Source organism: Oncorhynchus clarkii, unplaced genomic scaffold, assembly GCF_045791955.1.
Source record: "Oncorhynchus clarkii lewisi isolate Uvic-CL-2024 unplaced genomic scaffold, UVic_Ocla_1.0 unplaced_contig_559_pilon_pilon, whole genome shotgun sequence".
NCBI lineage: Eukaryota > Metazoa > Chordata > Actinopteri > Salmoniformes > Salmonidae > Oncorhynchus > Oncorhynchus clarkii.
Genome location: NW_027260878.1, coordinates 104,594 through 126,433, shown reverse-complemented (window position 1 = coordinate 126,433; position 21,840 = coordinate 104,594). Strand labels below are relative to the sequence as shown.

At 46.2% G+C, this 21,840-nt stretch overlaps 1 protein-coding gene across 1 annotated transcript in view; it reads left to right on the top strand.

Annotated features, from left to right (window-relative positions):
* The window catches only part of LOC139402048 (dynein axonemal assembly factor 5-like), a 29,902-nt gene extending 8,529 nt beyond the window's left edge, over positions 1–21,373 (top strand). The window contains exons 4-8 of the mRNA XM_071146102.1: positions 2,937–3,084; positions 10,137–10,287; positions 14,589–14,745; positions 15,135–15,326; positions 20,713–21,373. Coding sequence (XP_071002203.1) covers positions 2,937–3,084; positions 10,137–10,287; positions 14,589–14,745; positions 15,135–15,326; positions 20,713–20,852 — 788 coding nt within the window. The 3' untranslated portion in view covers positions 20,853–21,373. The remainder of the gene's footprint in view (positions 1–2,936; positions 3,085–10,136; positions 10,288–14,588; positions 14,746–15,134; positions 15,327–20,712) is intronic.
* The last annotated feature ends 467 nt before the right edge of the window (positions 21,374–21,840 follow it).

The following is a 21,840-nucleotide window of genomic DNA, read 5'->3' as shown; positions in this document are numbered from 1 at the left end:
GTCACAGTGGTCAGGTATTCTGCCACTGTGTACTCTCTGTTTAGGGTCAGTCACAGTGGTCAGGTATTCTGCCACTGTGTACTCTCTGTTTAGGGTCCGTCACAGTGGTCAGGTATTCTGCCACTGTGTACTCTCTGTTTAGGGTCCGTCACAGTGGTCAGGTATTCTGCCACTGTGTACTCTCTGTTTAGGGTCAGTCACAGTGGTCAGGTATTCTGCCACTGTGTACTCTCTGTTTAGGGTCAGTCACAGTGGTCAGGTATTCTGCCACTGTGTACTCTCTGTTTAGGGCCAAATAGCATTCTAGTTTACTCTGTGTTTTTGTTAATTACTTGACACATTGGAAATAATTATCTTTCTGTTTTCTCATGATTTGGTTGGGCCTAATTGTGTTGCTATTCTGGGGCTCTGTGGGGTGTGTTTGTGTTTGTGAACAGAGCCCCAGGACCAGCTTGCTTAGGGGACTCTTCTCCAGGTTCATCTCTCTGTAGGTGATGGCTTTGTTATGGAAGGTTTGTGAATCACTTCCTTTTAGGTGGTTGTAGAATTTAACAATTATTTTCTGGATTTTGATAATTAGTGGGTATCGGCCTAATTCTGCTCTGCATGCATTATTTGGTGTTCTACGTTGTACACGGAGGATATTTTTGCAGAATTCTGCGTGCAGAGTCTCAATTTGGTGTTTGTCCCATTTTGTGAAATCTTGTTTGGTGAGCGGACCCCAGACCTCACAACCATAAAGGGCAATGGGCTCTATGACTGATTCAAGTATTTTTAGCAAGATCCTAATTGGTATGTTGAATTTTATGTTCCTTTTGATGGCATAGAATGCCCTTCTTGCCTTGTCTCTCTCTCTGTCTCCGTCTCTCTCTCTCTCTGTCTATCTCTCTGTCTCTCTCTCTCTCTGTTTCTCTCGCTCTCTCTGTCTGTCTCCGTCTCTCTCTCTCACACACCACACACTTGCACTCCAGACCTATACACTCTTAGAAAAAAGGGTTCTTTGGCTGTCCCCATGTAGAACCCTCTATGGAATTGTTTCTACATGGAACCCAAAATAGAACCCCTTTAGGTTTGTCTGTATAATTCTAATAATAGAGAAGTTCTTTTTGTTCTTTAGTTTTATAGTTGTACTGTTATTCATGCTTAATCAGGACCAATAGATTTACACAGATATTTATCAGATGATAGTAACAGGATGTACTGAACAGGTATTTGAGGTTTCTGCTCTGATTGTATGAGAACAGCAATAAACAGCTGTAGTATGTCCTCTAGTCCCCTAAGCCTCCAGTCATAACTGACCAGTCCATTCTAAGCTTACGGTCAGACCCCCCCAGTCTTTGTGTGGTTATTTTTAAAATACTCCCTACAAAGCCCCTCGCCATTCCGGGGTTAACTTTTCACCTTTCTGGCCACTATGCCAAAGCATTCTGGGAATATGGGCCTGGGAGCCAAAGACATGCTATAGATTATAGCATCTATTAGTGGATGTTTGAGATCTGAGAATATCCCATTCTCTTAGTCATAGTCTGGTCTCACCTTCTGACTGCTGTTTGTCAGACATAAACTTTGTCCTCCCATTTCCTCTTCACACTGGCATTGCTCCTCTTTTCCGTACGTGTGTGTGTGGATCCCTGCGTTTGTGTATGTGTTTGTCCGTAAATGTCCCTGCGTTTTTGTGTGTGTCTCTGCATGCACGTGTGTGTGAGTGTGTGTGTGTGTTCCTTCACTGTCTCTGGTCTGGCACCCTCTGGCCCTGTAAAAATAAATCCCCTCTGTGTCTGTGTGCCTCCACCACACCACACACTGCCAGGTGAGCAGGGCAGGACACTGTGGTCAACTGGCTGTGTACTAGGGATCATTTTAGAGGAATCCAGCCTAGCTGACCCTCTCATTTCAGCAGTGAGTTAGTGTGAAGAGGCCTTGAGATGTCTGCTCTGGTCTGACACCTTCACCCTGTCTGTGGCACCGTTTTGATTCGCACAGTCCTGCTGTGTGACATCTTTCCATTTTGTTCTCTCTCTCTGTCTCTGTCTCTCTCTCTGTCTCTGTCTCTCTCTCCCTCTCTCTCTCCCTCTCTCGCTCCCTCTCTCTCTCTCTCTCTCTCTCTCTGTCTCTCTCTGTCTCTCTCTCTGTCTCTCTCTCTGTCTCTCTCTCTGTCTCTCTCTCTGTCTCTCTCTCTGTCTCTCTCTCTGTCTCTCTCTCTGTCTCTCTCTCTCTGTCCCTCTCTCTCTGTCCCTCTCTCTCTGTCCCTCTCTCTCTGTCCCTCTCTCTCTCTCTCTCTCTCTCTCTCTCTCTCTCTCTCTCTCTGTCTCTCTCTGTCTCTCTCTCTGTCTCTCTCTCTCTCTCCCTCTCTCCCTCTCTCCTTCCCTCTCTCTCTCTCTCTCCCTCTCTGTCTCTCTCCCTCTCCCTCTCTCTGTCTCTCCCTCTCTCTCTCCCTCTCTCCCTCCCTCTCTCCCTCCCTCTCTCTCCCTCTCTCTCCTCTCTCTATCTCCCTCTCTCCTTACCCTCCATTGCCTTGTTCTCTCTTTCTCTCCCTCTCTTTATCTGCTTATTGGGGGAAGTCCGTTCTACTGGCCAGCCGCTGCCCTCATCATCACAGGATATCCTCTGTCTTGTCTCTACAGCGTGTCATACACATAGTCAGACAGACACTTGGTTAGTGTGTGTGTGTGAGCTGGGAATACTTTCACTGTGAATTTCCCATCCAGTGACTGACCCAGCCTGGTAACACGACTTACCGCAACACACACACACACACACACACACACACTCAAGCAATTCACACACAAAAGCTCCTTTAACTCATGTCTCATTTCCTTGTTGCTGTGTGTCACAGTCTGGTCAGTCCTTGGAACTTTCCCTGTCTGACTGAGTAGTGGTCAGTGGTACTAATAATAGGACTTCTGTTCTTCTGTGTGTGTTGCGTGTGTGTTCAGGCCCAGTCATTGGAGAGTTCCTGCCCTTGCTAATGCCCCTTCTGCAGAACTGTCTGGACCCAGAGAGAGACCCTGAGATGAGACTACACATCTTCACCATGCTGTCCAAACTGCTGCTGGACGCTACACACACACTGGACTCCCAGGGGTGAGTTCTGAACACACACACACACAACCAGCCGGTCCCATCTGAATCCCTCCCCCTTGGCCCTAACCCTTCAAAGTTTACATATCTGTAAGGTTGAAGCAACACTGCTTAAATACCTCTCCAGGCATGCTAACATGGGGGGGTCCAAAAGGAGGGATAGGGAGTGATATGGGACCGGCTGATACACACAGACTCCCACACACACACAGACACACACACACACACACAGACTCACACACACACAAACACAGACTCACACACACACACACACACACAGACTCTCACACACACACACAGACTCACACACACACACACACACACACACACACAGACTCCCACACACACACACACATACAGACTCCCACACACACATACAGACTCCCACACACGCACACACACAGACTCCCACACACGCACACACACAGACTCCCACACACACACACACAGACTCCCACGCACACACACACACACAGACTCCCACACACACACACAGACTCCCATACACACACACACACACACACAGACTCCCACACACACACACACACACAGGCTACACACACACACACACAGGCTGCCAAACACAAACTGACGCAAGGACACGCGCATGCTCATGCACGTAAATTTACATACTGTACACACACATGCATACACACACACACACACACACATGCATGCACATACACGCACACATACACACACACACACACACACACGCATACACACACACACACACACGCATGCACTTACACACACAAACCTGTGTCCACCACAGACATAAAAAATGCATGATAAACACCTAGCTCCTACACCTACAGCTAAGTCGCAGAGTGAAAACAGGAAGTACCTCTGGTTTCCCGACATGCCACAATATGGGTAAAGGAGAGGTGAAAGTTCAGTAATGGTTTTAGATACACACAGTTAAAGCTAGGCTGGACCAGTATAGCCCAGGTTGACTTTCCACAGGCTCGTTAGCGCAGGCTGACCTAAACCTGTCACGTTTGTTTTCATTTCTCCAAACTGCCCTGAACGTGATGTGTTTCTCCCCAGGCGTTATTAGCAGATTTAGCACAGCTCATGTTTTTCCAACTTCCCCTCATTAACTGTAGAATTAGCAGCCCAGCGACACGGGACCCTCGTCAACAGACGTAGTTGTCAATGATGTATTATGTACAGCAAGTCTATGGTAGCTTTCCCATCTCAGGCTCTGCAGACTGCAGTGGGTCTGTTTATTCTCTATGAGGCTTGGGCTATATAGAGTCTATGGCTACTATAGGAGATTGGTCATAATAGGAAAAACCATGGGTCTAATTTCCACTAGTAATGGAGGGGACATGCCCCCCCCTACCCCTACTTTTGACTGTTTATATTTCTCATTACAAGGCTGAATTTAGAATTCATAGAAGCCATAGCTCAAATGTGTTGAAATGAGCTTTACTTGGCCTAAATTGTCCTCCCCGTCTCACTAATCTGGATGGAATCTACCACCACAGGCATCTTGTTACATCTGGGACCTACCAACATGAAACATACCTATCAATATGCCTCTGATGGGGGGGGGTGTATTTTGGTTTGATCTATCCGTCCTCAGTGAGTTAGTAACGCCAGGCCTCATCACCACCCCAGAGTGATCTTTCAACACTGTTAAGAGGGATGGAGCGTTGAGACTAACTGAATGATTGGAAGAATGAATGACAGAATTAAACTTGTATTGCCCTGAAGAGGATTTGATCTACACATCATGAGTCACATTGTAAACAGACACATACAACTAAATCACCTGTGGAGAGGCTACCTGTCACCCACGCATTCCACATTACATTCAGTCAAATCCAGACCAGGATATTAGCAGACAATCACATGAAAGACTCCTCATGGGGTCCCTGAATATCTCTGTTATCTCCGCCTCTCCAAGCCATTTCCACATAGTCCATCTCTCTTCCCCTCCAGCGCCTCTCTAGCGCCTCTCTAATCTTGGGGAATGCATTAAGTTAAGCCGGGGCCTTGTGGTCTGTGGTCTCTGCTGTGGCTCCTGCGGTCGCAGCAACAGTTGTCCCCGTCACTCAGTGGGGTAACTCGTCAGCGTGGTCCCCAAGGGTCGACCGTGACTGCCCGGGGTGCAGCGCGTGTCACCGTGGATGTGTACATAATGTCTAGGGTCATGTGGAGGTCAATCTGGGTAGTTATTATGGTGTGGAACCCTTTTAGTCAAACTGGCCAAAGGAGTTGGTAGAAGCAGACTGACACCCAGGCTAGAAGTCAGACATTAAGACATTAGCATTGTGAACTCCAAGCTCCAGAGGAGTGATAGGCTACATCCATCCCATAAAGGTAACAAGCAGAGCCTCTGTCCTTCCCCAACTCTCTCTTCCTCTCACAGGCCACCTATGCTGTTTAGTGTTGACTTGTGCTTTTAACCCAGGGCACCTTGGTAGTTAAGTCATCATAGGAAGATCAGTAGTGAGTGATTATACAGTATAGCAACTTTCATCTAAGGGCACCAGGTCTTCTGGAAGTTTATACTATGAAGAATTCATATTGACAGATAGGGTTGGAAGCATGAGTTTTTACTCACCAACGTGATGTGTGGTCAAAGACTTAGTAAGTTAGTTGTAGTCACGATCTGGTTACCTATAAGTACAAACATAGTTATTAAATATTTATTCACTTAATTCTGGAGATCTTCTCATCTACCCACAATGCACTATTTTTCAACGGCATTTGGAGGATCTACTCTGTGCTACAGAGTTTATATTCCAGCTCGGTTAGCCACTAGCCACTAATGTTAGCCACTAGCCATAAAGTCAGTGAAGAGCAGGCTGCATGGCAGCACGTGTCCCATGCAGCAATGCTCTTCACTGACATGGGGCACGTGTCCCATGTAGCAATGCTCTTCACTGACATGGGGCACGTGTCCCATGCAGCAATGCTCTTCACTGACATGGGGCACGTGTCCCATGCAGCAATGCTCTGTAGCAACTAGAAAAGTAGAAAAGTGAGCTGTATCTTTACATTGGGACTTTTAATGCATATACTAATGCAAATCCATTTGTTATATGTGGTTACAACCTGCCTTTTTTTAAGTAATACCTTCCCGCACACAGTCTCTCCCATGTAGAATGTTTGTAGTGCAGCACACCCACACAGACACACACTTCCATCTCATCAAGGCGATAATGATAATGATGCACAGTATCTCTCTATAATACACTCTTTGTTCCTGTAACAAAATGACATAATAACATGTCGGCAGCAGAACAAAGAGAAAGGAAAAGGGAAGAGAGAGAGTATCCTCAAACATATGCCTTAGTTCCACTGACACATAATGGCTTTGTTTCATGTGGATCTGTGGGCTGCTATTGAAGGTTAAGGTAGAACAGAAATAGAGAGGTGGGCTGCTATTAAAAGTTAAGATGAAATACAAGTAGAAAGGAATGTGTTATGGGAGAAAGAATACACCCCACACTGTGAAAATGACAGATACAATCAAAGTTCTTCTTCAGAAAGAGGTGTGTGTTGTTGGCAAGGAAGGTCTGTAATTGCTGTCTGAGATTTACAGCATAGAGCTAGGCAGTGTAGAGACCCGACAGGCTAGCAGTGTGTGTGTGTGTGGGGATGTGTACATGGGGATGTGTAAAACTGCCTCCTCAGCCAGAAGTGTCCCCACTTGCGCTGCCAAATAGCTAGCTATTCACGTGCCGTGATTGGTAAGACACTTCAGGAGGGTGGTCATGTGTGCTTGCAAAGAAGCAGAGGTCCTGTGTTCGGGCCTCGGTATGAGCCGAATCAGGAGGAAGCGGCCCTCGATAAGCAGCGTGACGTCCTTTACATGCGCGTTACTTGCTGGGAGTAGCACTTGTCTTGAGTCAGACTGTGTAAACGTGTGTTGGGTACCAAACTGACAATCATATCTTATTGTGCCTGCGAGCGCCATGCACACTATTGATGGGATTGGTCAATGCGATGTGGAAAGATCCATTACTCTTCATGGCATCCTTTCCATCCACTTCCATATAGGACAGATAGAGAGCAGGGAGAATAGAACACATGAAGGCTGCTGACTGGCTGCATTAGTGGGAGATAGGCTCCCCCTACTGGAGAATAGATGGTACAGCCCGCTCCAACATGTAGTCACACAGAACAGAAGTATAATGGGGGTGTATATAGGGATTATAGAGACTGCTGCCAGATTTTGCACTTACAAATACCACATGTCAGTGTTGGAGAGAAATGGGGTGCCGGACTCATAAATTAACTGTGTGTGTGTGTGTGTGTGTGGGCGCAGGCAGGCAGGGAGAGGGAGTGTCTGTCAGTATGATTGCATTGGCAGGAGAGTAGAGAGTGAGTGAGAGAAGAGGAGAAACAAAGGACATCCAGATGGTCCCCTTCTCTTCATCCCCTGTTCCCTCTCTTTCTGCACCTCTAGTCTTAGTATCCACAGACCGGCTGGCTGTGGGAAACATGGCCGTAGATACAGCTGTGTGTCAGTGGTTTGTCACTGTGTAGCGCTCAGTAATCTCCAGTAGCTGCCTGGTAGCTCTATATTACTCATATTCTCATCAAGTGTTTTCACATCGCGACACATAGGACAAGGAGGCTACTTCCCAGTCTGCTCATCCTGACTCTGATGATGTTGCCTATTTGTACACTGACTGCATCATTCATCACCATATCGTTAGATTATATTAGGTATTCCTAGACTTTTCTGCAAAGTTTTTAGGAATTTCATAGTGAATTATTCGATAATAGACCTGGGACTAGACCATTTCTTTATTTTCCGAAGAAAATAATGTATTTGTCCTTATCGTTAGAGAATTTCTTGGGAATGTGGGAACTAGAGTGTCACTCTACTAGAGCCTTCAAACTCATCTCTGGGCCTAAATGCCAGTTCCACTGTGTGTTTTCATTGTTCCCCTCTAACCAGGGACAGATTTAGACCTGGATGCCAGTTCCACTGTGTCTTCATTGTTCCCCTCTAACCAGGGACAGATTTAGACCTGGATGCCAGTTCCACTGTGTTTTCATTGTTCCCCTCTAACCAGGGACAGATTTAGACCTGGATGCCAGTTCCACTGTGTTTTCATTGTTCCCCTCTAACCAGGGACAGATTTAGACCTGGATGCCAGTTCCACTGTGTTTTCATTGTTCCCCTCTAACCAGGGACAGATTTAGACCTGGATGCCAGTTCCACTGTGTCTTCATTGTTCCCCTCTAACCAGGGACCGATTTAGACCTGGATGCCAGTTCCACTGTGTTTTCATTGTTCCCCTCTAACCAGGGACAGATTTAGACCTGGATGCCAGTTCCACTGTGTTCTCATTGTTCCCCTCTAACCAGGGACAGATTTAGACCTGGATGCCAGTTCCACTGTGTTTTCATTGTTCCCCTCTAACCAGGGACAGATTTAGACCTGGATGCCAGTTCCACTGTGTTTTCATTGTTCCCCTCTAACCAGGGACAGATTTAGACCTGGATGCCAGTTCCACTGTGTTTTCATTGTTCCCCTCTAACCAGGGACAGATTTAGACCTGGATGCCAGTTCCACTGTGTTTTCATTGTTCCCCTCTAACCAGGGACCGATTTAGACCTGGATGCCAGTTCCACTGTGTTTTCATTGTTCCCCTCTAACCAGGGACAAATTTAGACCTGGATGCCAGTTCCACTGTGTTTTCATTGTTCCCCTCTAACCAGGGACCGATTTAGACCTGGATGCCAGTTCCACTGTGTTTTCATTGTTCCCCTCTAACCAGGGACCGATTTAGACCTGGATGCCAGTTCCACTGTGTTTTCATTGTTCCCCTCTAACCAGGGACAGATTTAGACCTGGATGCCAGTTCCACTGTGTTTTCATTGATCCCCTCTAACCAGGGACAGATTTAGACCTGGGACACCAGGTGAGTGTAATTAATGATGAGGCAGAACAGAGAACCAGCAGGCTCTGGACCTCGTAGGGTCAGAGTTGAATAGCCCGGTACTAGAGAGCAGATTTTTTGGGGTATTTCTTAGTGAATCATTGGAGAAGTACTTTGTTGAGTGGGGACTGGGGAGGAGAGACGGCTTCAGAACATCTACTTCTATCCAAGACGTGTACTAATGTAGGAATCAGTCGATTGGAATAACTGACCGACTTCATTAATTCTCTCTCTTCTCTCGCTCTCTCGCTCTCTCTCTCTCCCTCTCCATTTCTGTCTCTCTCTCTCTCTCTTCCCCTCCCCCACGCCTCTCTCTTCCCATCTCTCACATTTCAAATGTCATTATGTCTATATACAGTGTTGTAATGATGTGAAAATAGTTCAAGTAGAAAAGGGAAAATAAATCAACATAAATATAGGTTGTATTTAAAATGGCGCCTCTTCACCAGTGAAGAACAAACACCATTGTAAATACAACCCATATTTATGTTGATTTATTTTCCCTTTTCTTGTGGCAACAGGTCACAAATCTTGCTGCTGTGATGGCACATGCTGGTATTTCAACCAATAGATATGGGAGTTTATCAAAATTGGGTTTGTTTTTCGAATTCTTTGTGGATATGTGTAATCTGAGGGAAATATGTGTCTCTAATATGGTCATACATTGGGCAGGAGGTTAGGAAGTGCAGCTCAGTTTCCAGCTCACTTTGTGGGCAGTGTGCACATAGGCTGACATGGCTCTCAAGAGAAGACAGGCTTTCTCAATAGTAAGGCTATGCTCACTGAGTTTGTACATAGTCAAAGCTTTCCTTAAGTTTGGGTCAGTCACAGTGGTCAGGTATTCTGCCACTGTGTACTCTCTGTTTAGGGCCAAATAGCATTCTTGTATACTCAGTTTTTTTGTTAATTCTTTCCAATGTGTCAACTAATTATCTTTTTGTTTTCTCATGATTTGGTTGTGTCTAATTGTGTTGCTGTCCTGGGGCTCTGTGGAGTGTGTTTGTGTTTGTGAACAGAGCCCCAGGACCAGCTTGCTTAGGGGACTCTTCTCCAGGTTCATTTCTCTGTGGGTGATGGCTTTGTTATGGAAGGTTTGGGAATCACTTCCTTTTAGGTGGTTGAACTCTCTCTCTCTCTCTCTAGGAGGTTCTGTGAGCACCTGGATGTGTTTCTGTTGGAGTTGCTGCTACCTAACCTGGTGTGGAAGGCAGGTCGTACTGCTGCAGCTATCCGTACCTCAGCTCTCTGCTGTCTGCTAGCCCTGCTGCAAGGGGGAGCCATCCCGCCCAGCCAGGTAAACACACACAAAGGTACCTTCACAAATGAACACACACGTAGAATCAGAGCTGCCATATCTGTCAGCACCATCTTACTAGCCTGGTGTATAAACTCTGAACTTTGGCTAAAAAATATGTTAGCATTGTCAGAAATGCTACAACAAGGTAGCACATCATTGGTTCTTAAATTATAAATGTAATCAAAACTGTTGCTCATACAACCTTATTCAGTCTGAAAGGTGGCAAGTCTGATGGTCAGTTTATGGATGCTGTAGGCTCGTTCTTATTCGATGCCTAGATAGTGAGCTAGGTCAGGGAAAGAAATAGTCCTTTTTTCCCCTAATGTTAATGACCCTGTTAAAACTCCGGTTCTCAGTAATGGCATGACGACTCATGACCAGAGGCCTCCAATCAAGTTGATTTGCAAAGTTTCATCAACATCCATGTCATATTGGTTTAGATATGATGGTAGGGAGCTTTGAATTTAATCAAACCATACTAATAATTATATATATAAAAAATATATTTTTCATTAAAATCAGTGGTCTCCATCATTCTTAAATGGAAGAAGTTTGGAACCACCAAGACTCTTCCTAGAGCTGGCCGCCTGGCCAAACTGATCTATCAGGGAAGAAGGACCTTGGTCAGGGACGTGACCAAGAACCTGATGGTCACTCTAGCTCTAGTGTTCCTCTGTGGAGATGGTTGTCATTCTGGAAGGTTCTCCCATCTCTGCAGCGCTCAACCAATCAGGCCTTTATGGTAGAGTGGACAGACGGAAGACACTCCTCAGTAAAAAGCACATGACAGCCCGCTTGGAGTTTGCCAAAAGGCACCTATAGACTCTCAGACCATGAGAAACAAGATTCTCTGGTCTGATGAAATCAAGATTGAACTCTTTGGCCTGAATGCCAAGCGTCATGCCTGGAGGAAACCTGGCACCATGCCTACAGTGAAGCATAGTGGCAGCATCATGTCTGGAGGAAACCTGGCACCATGCCTACAGTGAAGCATAGTGGCAGCATCATGCTGTGGGGTTGTTTTTCAGTGAACGGGACTGGGAGACTAGTCAGGAACGAGGGAAAGATGAACGGAGCATTATACAGAGAGATCCTTGATCCTGCTCCAGAGAGCTCAGACTTGGGCGAAGGTTCACCTTCCAACAGGACAACGACCCAAAGCACACAGCCAAGACAATGCAGGAGTGGCTTCGGGAGAGTCCTTAGTGGCCCAGCCAAAGGGCCTCCCGGGTGGCGCAGTGGTTAAGGGTGCAGCGCCAGCTGTGCCATCAGAGACTCTGGGTTCGCAAACCATTTAAACCATTGGGAGAGTTCACCTAGTTTAAACCATCGGGAGAGTTCACCTAGTTTAAACCATGGGGAGAGTTCACCTAGTTTAAACCATCGGGAGAGTTCACCTAGTTTAAACCATCGGGAGAGTTCACCTAGTTTAAACCATCGGGAGAGTTCACCTAGTTTAAACCATCGGGAGAGTTCACCTAGTTTAAACCATCGGGAGAGTTCACCTAGTTTAAACCATCAGGAGAGTTCACCTAGTTTAAACCATTCTTTCTCTCTCTCTCCCTCACTCCCCTCTCTGTCCCTCCCACTTTCTTTATATATATCTCTATCTCTCTCTCTCTCTCTCTCTCTCTCTCTCTCTCTCTCTCTCTCTCTCTCACTCAGACATATTAACACCCTCTCGACCGTCTGTTTGTCCTTGGGACTGTCTGTCCAGTCAGACATATTCACACCCTCTCGACCGTCTGTGTTTGTCCTTGGGACTGTCTGCCCACTCACACACTCAGACATATTCACACCCTCTCGACCGTCTGTTTGTCCTTGGGACTGTCTGCCCACTCAGACATATTCACACCCTCTCGACCGTCTGTTTGTCCTTGGGACTGTCTGTCCAGTCAGACATATTCACACCCTCTCGACCGTCTGTTTGTCCTTGGGACTGTCTGTCCAGTCAGACATATTCACACCCTCTCGACCGTCTGTTTGTCCTTGGGACTGTCTGTCCAGTCAGACATATTCACACCCTCTCGACCGTCTGTTTGTCCTTGGGACTGTCTGCCCACTCACACACTCAGACATATTCACACCCTCTCGACCGTCTGTTTGTCCTTGGGACTGTCTGTCCAGTCAGACATATTCACACCCTCTCGACCGTCTGTTTGTCCTTGGGACTGTCTGCCCACTCAGACATATTCACACCCTCTCGACCGGCTCAAACACCACTTTGCGTTGCACCACTTTTAAAATGGTGTTTAACAACGGTGAAAACAGTTTGGAGAACACTGGCTGTGTGTGGGTGTGTTCCTTTCCACAGGCAAATCAAACCGGGCTTTGTCTGGGGAGCATTGTTCCAGTCCTTCACTCCTTCCTGTAAAAACAATTAGCTGCTCCATTTACACACCGCCCCATCAGATAGACACTGATGTCATGTTAGATCACTTTAATGCCAAGCCCTCTCTCTCTCTCTCTCTCTCTCTCTCTCTCTCTCTTTCTCTTTGACCCTCACTCATGTGATCTTAGACCAGCTCAGGGATGGTTGTGTTCTGTTGTTGTCTACCTGGTCCAGTGTCAGTCTGCTGCAGCTCTGTCCTGCTGTGCTTTCCCCATCACTCCCACACTCACAGCCTGTCTCATAGTCACCAGGGATGATGGGCAACAGCCATCTCTGTCCAGTTCCTCCTCTGTTTAAAGTGTTTGGGAAGTCAATTGGTTATATAACAGGGTCTCCAGTGTCAGACCTGTGCTTTGGATTACTGTGTGTACTAGAGTGATTCACTGGCTACCTGTGAACATAACATGTATGAAATGTGAGTTCAGCTTTCCTGCTCTTTCGCTGCCAAGTGCCCACACACTATTTGCACAGTAGTAGTTGTGTACCGTAATTTCTGGACTATTAAGCGCACCTGAATATAAACCGCACCCACTGAAGGTGCCTACCGGTACATTGAAACAAATTAACTTTACACAGCCTTTAAACTAAACACGGCTTGTAACAAAAATAAATAGGCTTTAACTAAACACGGCTTGTAACAAAAATAAATAGGCTTTAACTAAACACGGCTTGTAACAAAAAATGTAAAAATAGCAGTAAACAGTAGCCTACCAAGAAAGTAATTGGTCACTATCTTCCTCCTCCTGTGCACTGAAACCACTGAAGTCATCTCCTTCGGTGTCAGAGTTGAATAGCCTCAGAATTGCTTCATCCGATGTTGGATCGCTGCCCTCTTCAACACGCAGCAGTCCAGCCTTTCCAAACCCGTTGATGATAGTGGATTTTTTGACAATGCTGTCAGTAGCTCTATTTCCTTTTCCAACAGCCAGATCGATCGCCTTCAACTTGAAAGCTGCATCATATGCATTTCTCCGTGTCTTTGCCATGATAAGGGTGACAAAATGACTACCGTAATCAGAATGATGGGAAGTTTGAGCGCGCTCGATTTACGTCACATTATGTGACGGTGCTCAGTTTTTTTGGCGGCATGAATCTTGTGAAAGCGGGAAAAATCCAGAAATTGGCTGCGTCATTGTGTAAGCCGCAAGGTTCAAAGCCTGGGAATAAAGTAGCGGCTTACTTCAGGGCCATCTCTAGCCTATTGCGGGCCCTAAGCAAGATTTGGTTGGCAAGACATGTTGCCATGGGGCAGAGAGAACTGCAATTCTACATGTTGCCATGGGGCAGAGAGAACTGCAATTCTACATGTTGCCATGGGGCAGAGAGAACTGCAATTCTACATGTTGCCATGGGGCAGAGAGAACTGCAATTCTACATGTTGCCATGGGGCAGAGAGAACTGCAATTCTACATGTTGCCATGGGGCAGAGAGAACTGCAATTCTACATGTTGCCATGGGGCAGAGAGAACTGCAATTCTACATGTTGCCATGGGGCAGAGAGAACTGCAATTTTATAACATATATTTTATGCAATTCTACAGAGAGAAATGTGCAGTTTTTCAGCTAATTTCCTACCCATTTGGGGTGGAGAGATTTTTACAGTTTTAAAGCACATTTCCTGCAGTTCTACACATGTTGAAATGAATGATGCCATGTTAACATGATAGTCATTCTCACTCAGATAGGCTAACAAAATCATTGGGGGCCCCCTGGAGCTCAGGGCCCATGGGCATGTTCCCCGTGTGCCCGGTCAGGATACGACCATGTTTACCAGAAGTGTAAATAGCTAGCTAAACTAACTACCAATTAAAACTTGGTTGCTGACATGGATAGTTGAGTGACTGACATAAAGAGAGAAAATACTGATGCACAACCAAATGTTCTGTTTTTATCTCTGTGTCTGTAGTTACTGGCCGTAGAGGAGAGGCTGAGCCCCCAGGTGTTGTCTGCTCTAGAGGAAGACTCTCAGCTGTCCAGACTACTGGCCTGTCGCTCTCTGTCCACCCTGCTCAAACTGATAGGACCCAGTCTCCGCCCAGATGCCCTGAACAACATCTACCCTGGTACTATACTGGTGTCTCCCTCTGTGTATCCTGTCTTTGTTAGGCATACTGTGGGCAAGAGAGGAGTTTGCTCTATCTTTCATTCACTCTCTTTCTTTCATTCTCTCTCCTTCTCTCTCTTTGTTCCTCTCTCAATCCTCTCTCATTCCCTCTGTCACTGACACACACCTTTTTTCTAGAATGCATCCATGATTGTTTATGATCCTATATAAATAGATTTAGACATTCTAATTTAGTCATTCTAATTTGTTCCCATCCTGCTCTCTGTTTGTGTCTGTGTGTCTCCTATCTTTGCGTGTCTCTGGGTTCTTTCATGTGTGTGTGTGTGTGTGTGTGTGTGTGTGTGTGTGTGTGTGTGTGTGTGTGTGTGTGTGTGTGTGTGTCCTCAGAGGTGCTGAAGCGTCTGGATGACAGCAGTGAGGAGGTGAGGGGCGTGGCCCTCAGGGCTCTAGGCCTATGGCTTGCCTCACTGGGGAAAGACTACAACTCCCAGCTCTACAGTCAACACCTGGAGGTCCTGTTCCAGCAGCTGCTGCTGCACCTGGATGACCCAGACAGCCGCGTGCAGGACACTGTGCTTGGTGAGACTCACAATACCACATTGGTCTAATCCTAGATCAACCCTTAGACCAGGAAGAGAGGTCATGACAACCCTTAGACCAGGAAGAGGGGCCATGACAACCCTTAGACCAGGAAGAGGGGCCATGACAACCCTTAGACCAGGAAGAGGGGCCATGACAACCCTTAGACCAGGAAGAGGGGTCATGACATCCCTTAGACCAGGAAGAGGGGCCATGATGGAAAAGATGGTATGGAGGAGAAACAGATGAGATTGGAAGACATGAGATGTTGATAAAGAACACAGATACCATGATGGTGGTGATGATAGCTAGTGAACATGAAGTGAGTGAATATGGCTTGATGTTGATCAGGTGGGTAGCAGTAGTGCTCATGTTTCACAGGCTCTGTCCTGTCTCAGTCAGAGTTTAAAGAGTTGATCCCTACGTCTAACAGCCCCATACACAAAACCACATTGCTAGGATATCAGATCCCCCTTTTCCGTCGTATCAAAGGCTATCTATCCACCTTTTCCACTCCATTCATCTTTCACGCTGACCCGTGCGAAGCCCCCCACTCCACACACACACACACCACCACTCCCCTCGTCCATCACGGGGCTGGGAGTGGATCCAGAGGGAGAGGAGTGTGTGTGATTGACGCTCCGTCATCACCCCTGAAAAGCTACACAACTTCCCTTCTGGATGACAGTGAGTATATAAGCGAAGGTCCTGTTCATAAACATGATTTACATCCCAACCACTGAACATCCTGTGGTCAAGGTTACTGATCTGATACCCCGACACACAGCCAGAACACATCATATTAACTCTGATAAAGGTTTCAAACGGAGTGGAATCCACAGTACGGTGGCTGTTGTTGCATCAGCTCTGTCCGACGTTGTCACAAACGGCATCCTATTCCCTACATAGTCAACTACTTGGCCCTGGTCAAAAGTAGTGCACTATAAAGGGAATAGGGTGCCATTTGGGATACAGCCCCATTGATGTTCTTTTCCCTCCATATGAAGATGGGAGAATATGGTTGAATCATCAGGCGTTTGTCACAGATAATCAAGGAGGAGCCTCCATGAGAAGCAGAGTGAAACTCCAGCAGTGTTCTCCGCTAAGGCCCCACATCCACACTACAGGAAACACACTCAGACCTTCTGCCAATAAATAACACACACACGTATGCACATTGCTCGCACGCACACACACACACACACACACACACACACACACACACACACACACAAAGACAGAGACTCATGCACACATGTACACACACACAAATAGCCATGAAACCACAGAACCGTCAAACCCTGTCGGAAAACACCAGGCATGAGAGGGGGAAGAGACAGGGAGGAAAGGGGTGAAAGAGGGATGAGAGAGATGAAAGAGAGGGGGATAACATGGAGTGGCTGTGTGGAAAGATGAGGGAGAGGGGTCTCCATGTGGTTGTGATTAGGGGGTTGTTCTCCTGGGTAGAGGGGGGACTGGAGGCTCACATTATCCCGCTAAGGGCTGCCTATCCTGGGTGTGAGGGTACAGGGATTGGGTGTAGAGGGTTGGGGTTGATAACAGGTTTTGGGGTCAATTCAGTCAGTTCAAGGGGTGAGTTTAAATTCCAATTGCAGTGTCCCTCAGAAAAAAATGAAATGGAATTGACCCCAACCCTGGTCGATTGATACAGCCAGTAGGAAGGGAGGTTAGCGGTGCCTCTGTGTGTGTGATATGCATGCACATGTGCGCTGCTCTGCTGTAAACGTGTGTGTGGATGAGCTCACCCAGTGCTGACTGATAGCTGTGTCGTACCCCCGTACCCATAACCACAATCCTCCCCACAAATCTGGAGACATTCTTTGTCTCATGTCTGTGTTTGAAGCTTTTTTCCTCCTTCCGTCTCTCTTTCTTCCTTTCTTTCCTGCTTCTATTCTTTTATTCTTGATCCCATTCTTATATGGTTCTTGAATTTCAAAGTCATCTCCCAAGAGCTTGATGTCTGCTGCTCCTCTGACAGTATGATGGACAGTACTGCCACTCCTCCCGCTCTCCCCCTCTCTCATCCCTCTTTCCCTGTTCCCATAATTCCTTCCTCCCATAATCCCACAGCCCTGGCAGCGCGGCTGCTGCTCCACACACACACACACACACACACCCCGTGGTTGGCACACGTTCAGGGGAATCACCGGATCCCCTCTCATCACAAATCATCATTGTTCTCCTTTGTTCAAAAGAGCTCAGAGAAAGAAAAAAACACTATTTATACACACAAGTCGCAAAAATCCCCCTTGGTCACCACTTGAGGAACAAAGCGGATTCCGAGGTGTATCGAATGCTGACTTGACGTGAACTAACTCATCCCAACTGACAGGAGTATCAACACTGTACAGCTTCAGTTACGCCATGCGGTTTCCTCAACACTTACTGTTGGCTCTACTTCAAGTAATTCCATAGCATCTTTATTACCATCAAATACCAGTGGTATCTGTCCTGTTGGAGTGGATGTCACTGTGGTGCAACACCCCCATCTGGTGGTGAACGTGAAGTGCTCTTTTTGTCGGGACTATTCACTCTTTATTTTACCTTTATTTAACCAGGTAGGCTAGTTGAGAACAAGTTCTCATTTACAACTGCGACCTGGCCAAGATAAAGCAAAGCAGTGCGACACAAACAACAACACAGAGTTACACATAAACAAACGTACAGTCAATAACACAATAGAAACTATGTACAGTGTGTGCAATTGTAGAAGAGTAGGGAGGTAGGCAATAAATAGGCCATAGAGGGGAAATAATTACAATTTAGCATTAACACTGGAGTGATAGATGTGCAGATGACGATGTGCAAGTAGAAATACTGGGGTGCAAAAGAGCAAGTAATAATATGGGGATGAGGTAGTCAGTTGTGCTATTTACAGATTGGCTGTGTACAGGTGCAGTGATCTGTGAGCTGCTGCTTAAAGTTAGTGAGGGAGATATAAGATTCCAGCTTCAGTGATTTTTGCAATTCGTTCCAGTCATTGGCAGCAGAGAACTGGAAGGAAACGAGGTCAAAGAGGAATTGGCTTTGGGGATGACCAGTGAAATATACCTGCTGGAGCGCGTGCTACCGGTGGGTGCTACTATGGTGACCAGTGAGCTGAGATAAGGTGGGGCTTTACCTAGCAAAGACTTATAGATGACCTGGAGCCAGTGGGTTTGGCAACAAATATGTAGTGAGTGCCAGCCAACGAGAGCATACAGGTCACAGTGATGGGTAGTATATGGGGCTTTGGTGACAAAATGAATGGCACTGTGATAGACCTCATCCAGTTTGCTGAGTAGAGTGTTGGAGGCTATTTTGTAAATTACATCGCCGAAGTCAAGGATTGGTAGGATAGTCAGTTTTACAAGGGTGAGTTTGGCGACATGAGTGAAGGAGGCTTTGTAGAAATAGGCAGCTGATTTTAGATTTAATTTTGGATTGGAGATGCTTAATGTGAGTCTGGAAGGAGAGTTTACAGTCTGACCAGACACCTAGGTATTTGTAGTTGTTCACATATTCTAAGTCAGAACCGTCCAGTGTAGTGATGCTAGTCGGGCAGGAGGGTGCGGGCAGCGATCGGTTGAAGAACATGCACTTAGTTTTACTAGTATTTAAAGCAGTTGGAGGCCACGGAAGGAGTGTTGTATGGCGTTGAAGCTCGTTTGGAGGTTTGTTAGCACAGTGTCCAAAGAGGGGCCAGAAGTATACAGAATGGTGTCGTCTGTGTAGAGGTGGATCAGAGAATCACCAGCAGCAAGAGCGACTTCATTCATATATACAGAGAAAAGAGTCGGCCCGAGAAATTAACCCTGTGGCCCCATAGAGACCCCATAGAGACTGCCAGAGATCCGGACAACAGGCCCTCCGATTAGACACACTGAACTCTATCTGACAAGTAGTCAGTGAACCAGGCGAGGCAGTCATTTGAGAAATGTGGGAGCAAACGGTACATATAGGGACAAACATAATACTGTAGAGCAAAGGTGTACATTAAACCACAAACAGAAAGCGGACAGGAAACCAAAGATTAAACAGACATAAGTGCTTAGGGTAAGATAGACATATATATTAATTTTAGGACACGAGAGGGTCCTGCCACCATTGTAATCTAATCAAGAGCGGATACAGGCGTTATTAGGCATGAACAAGCAGGAAGCCTGAACTGAAAGATAATGGTGGCCGATGACCTGAGGGAAGTAACTTCATTAACATATGGAATGGACTCATATACTGTGTGATAAGAATACGGTGATTGACAGAGTCGAAAGCCTTGGCCAGGACGATGAAGACGGCTGCACAGTACTGTCTTTTATCGATGGCGGTTATGATATCGTTTAGGACCTTGAGCGTGGCTGAGGTGCACCCATGACCAGCTCGGAAACCCGATTGCATAGTGGAGAAGGTACGGTGCGATTCGAAATGGTCGCTGATCTGTTTGTTGACTTGGCTTTCGTGGATTTTAGAAAGGCAGGGCAGGATGGATATAGGCCTATAACAGTTTGGGTCTAGAGTCTCACCCGCTTTGAAGAGGGGGATGACCGCGGCAGCTTTCCAATCTTTGGGGATCTCAGGCGATACGAAAGAGAGGTTGAATAGGCTAGTAATAGGGGTTGCAACAATTTTGGTGGATGGGATTGGCCAGGCAGTCCATCAACAGGAACAATATGTTGTTACTGAACTGGATAATGGGTTTTGGGTCTGCATTACATTGGGTACCAGGTCTCTACATCACCTTCGATCTGCCTCCACCCGAGAGAGAAGCCCAAGAAGGTGAGGGTGTTTGTTGATTATGAGGAGGGCAAGGTCTCATTTTTCAATGTGGAGAACAGGTCTTATCTTCTGTTTCACTGGATGTGACTTCACTGACAAAACCCCGGTGGTAATATTGATTGGGATAACTCTGCCTTCTTCAACCCCGGTGGTAATATTGATTGTGATAACTCTGCCTTCTTCAACCCCGGTGGTAATATTGATTGGGATAACTCTGCTCCATTGGACATCTCCCTTGTCAATCACTCAGACTGAGAACGGTATTGTGTACAAAAGTAACAAGTACAGAAATGCTGCCAAAAATTACTATTAAAATCAATGTATAGTTGCAAATATTCTCTGGTGGTTTCTTCACTGTCAGTCCTCATAAATACAATTACATTGAATCAAATTATTCATTTCCAATGAATGATTGCAGCCAGTGACAATAATCCACCCCAATATCTTGACTTTGTTATTGTGTTGAATTCATTTGTGTGGAGTTCCTCAAGGTAGTCGACGTGTGTGTGTGTGTGTGTGTGTGTGTGTGTGAGATAATCTACTGTTACTTATTTGTGTGTGTCCATTTCCACTTAACCCCTGACTGTCTCATGTCTGTCTGTGTGTCCAGAGGTCCTGAAGACCGGCAGTGGCGTCCACCCAGCCCTCCTTAAGCAGGAAGTGGAAGCCGTGAGGGACAAACAGCGCACCCCTGTCTACTGTGACCAACTGCTCCAGCACATCCACTCTCTACGCAAGGATACAGTGTAGAGATGCATAGTACTGGAAAGATCTACTGATGTGACAATACTGGTCAAATGAAGATCCTATATCTGTATGTAATCTAGACATCATATAGATTATATTTCTATGGCATACCAAGAAAAGTAAACCTGGAACTGCAACTCTCACAAATGGTCATGTCCGGCATGGACTCTCTCACACACACACACACACACACAGTATATACACACACACACACACACACAGCTGTCACTAAGAGAGTGATGCAACGATATGGGCATCCCGAGACATGACTTGACACATTGTATCTATGTATCTAACAGCTCTAAGGCAGGTATCTATTTGTGTTACCCTGTACAACAAGAGTATTGTCCAACTGCTTAGGTTCTCTTAGAGCTCAAAACTGTTACCCTTTTTCACATCTACCCCAGAACACATGGTTGTACTCTGTGGTTGTGTTTGTTCGTTACTATGCTTTTTAATTGGTTTCTCAATGTTGATTGTTGATATTTCATTCTGTTGTGCCTTGATTTCTAGACTGAATTGACTGTTTATCTTTGATAAATATAATACACTTTCACTAAGTGCACTGTGGTTTGCAATGTGTGGTCACACTAGTGTTCCAAATGGCATACAGGGGAGGGCTTTCACGTTGTCATGCAGGGTTCTAAAAACCTTTTATCTGTGACACATACTCAGTGGCCAGTTTATTAGGTACATCCATCTAGTACCGGGTCAGACACCCCTTTGCTTACAGAACAGCAGGAATTATTTGGGGAATGGAAACATTGCTCAATTGGTATCAAGGTACCTAACATGTGCCAGGAAAACATTCCCCACACCATTACACCACTGCCACCAGCCTGTACCACCATGGACTCATGCTGCTTACGCCAAATCCTGACTCTGTCGTCAGCATGATGCAACAGTAACCGGGGTTTGTCGGCCAGGCAATGTTTTTCCACTCCTCAATTGTCCAGTGTTGGTGATCGCGTGCCCACTGGAGCCGTTTCTT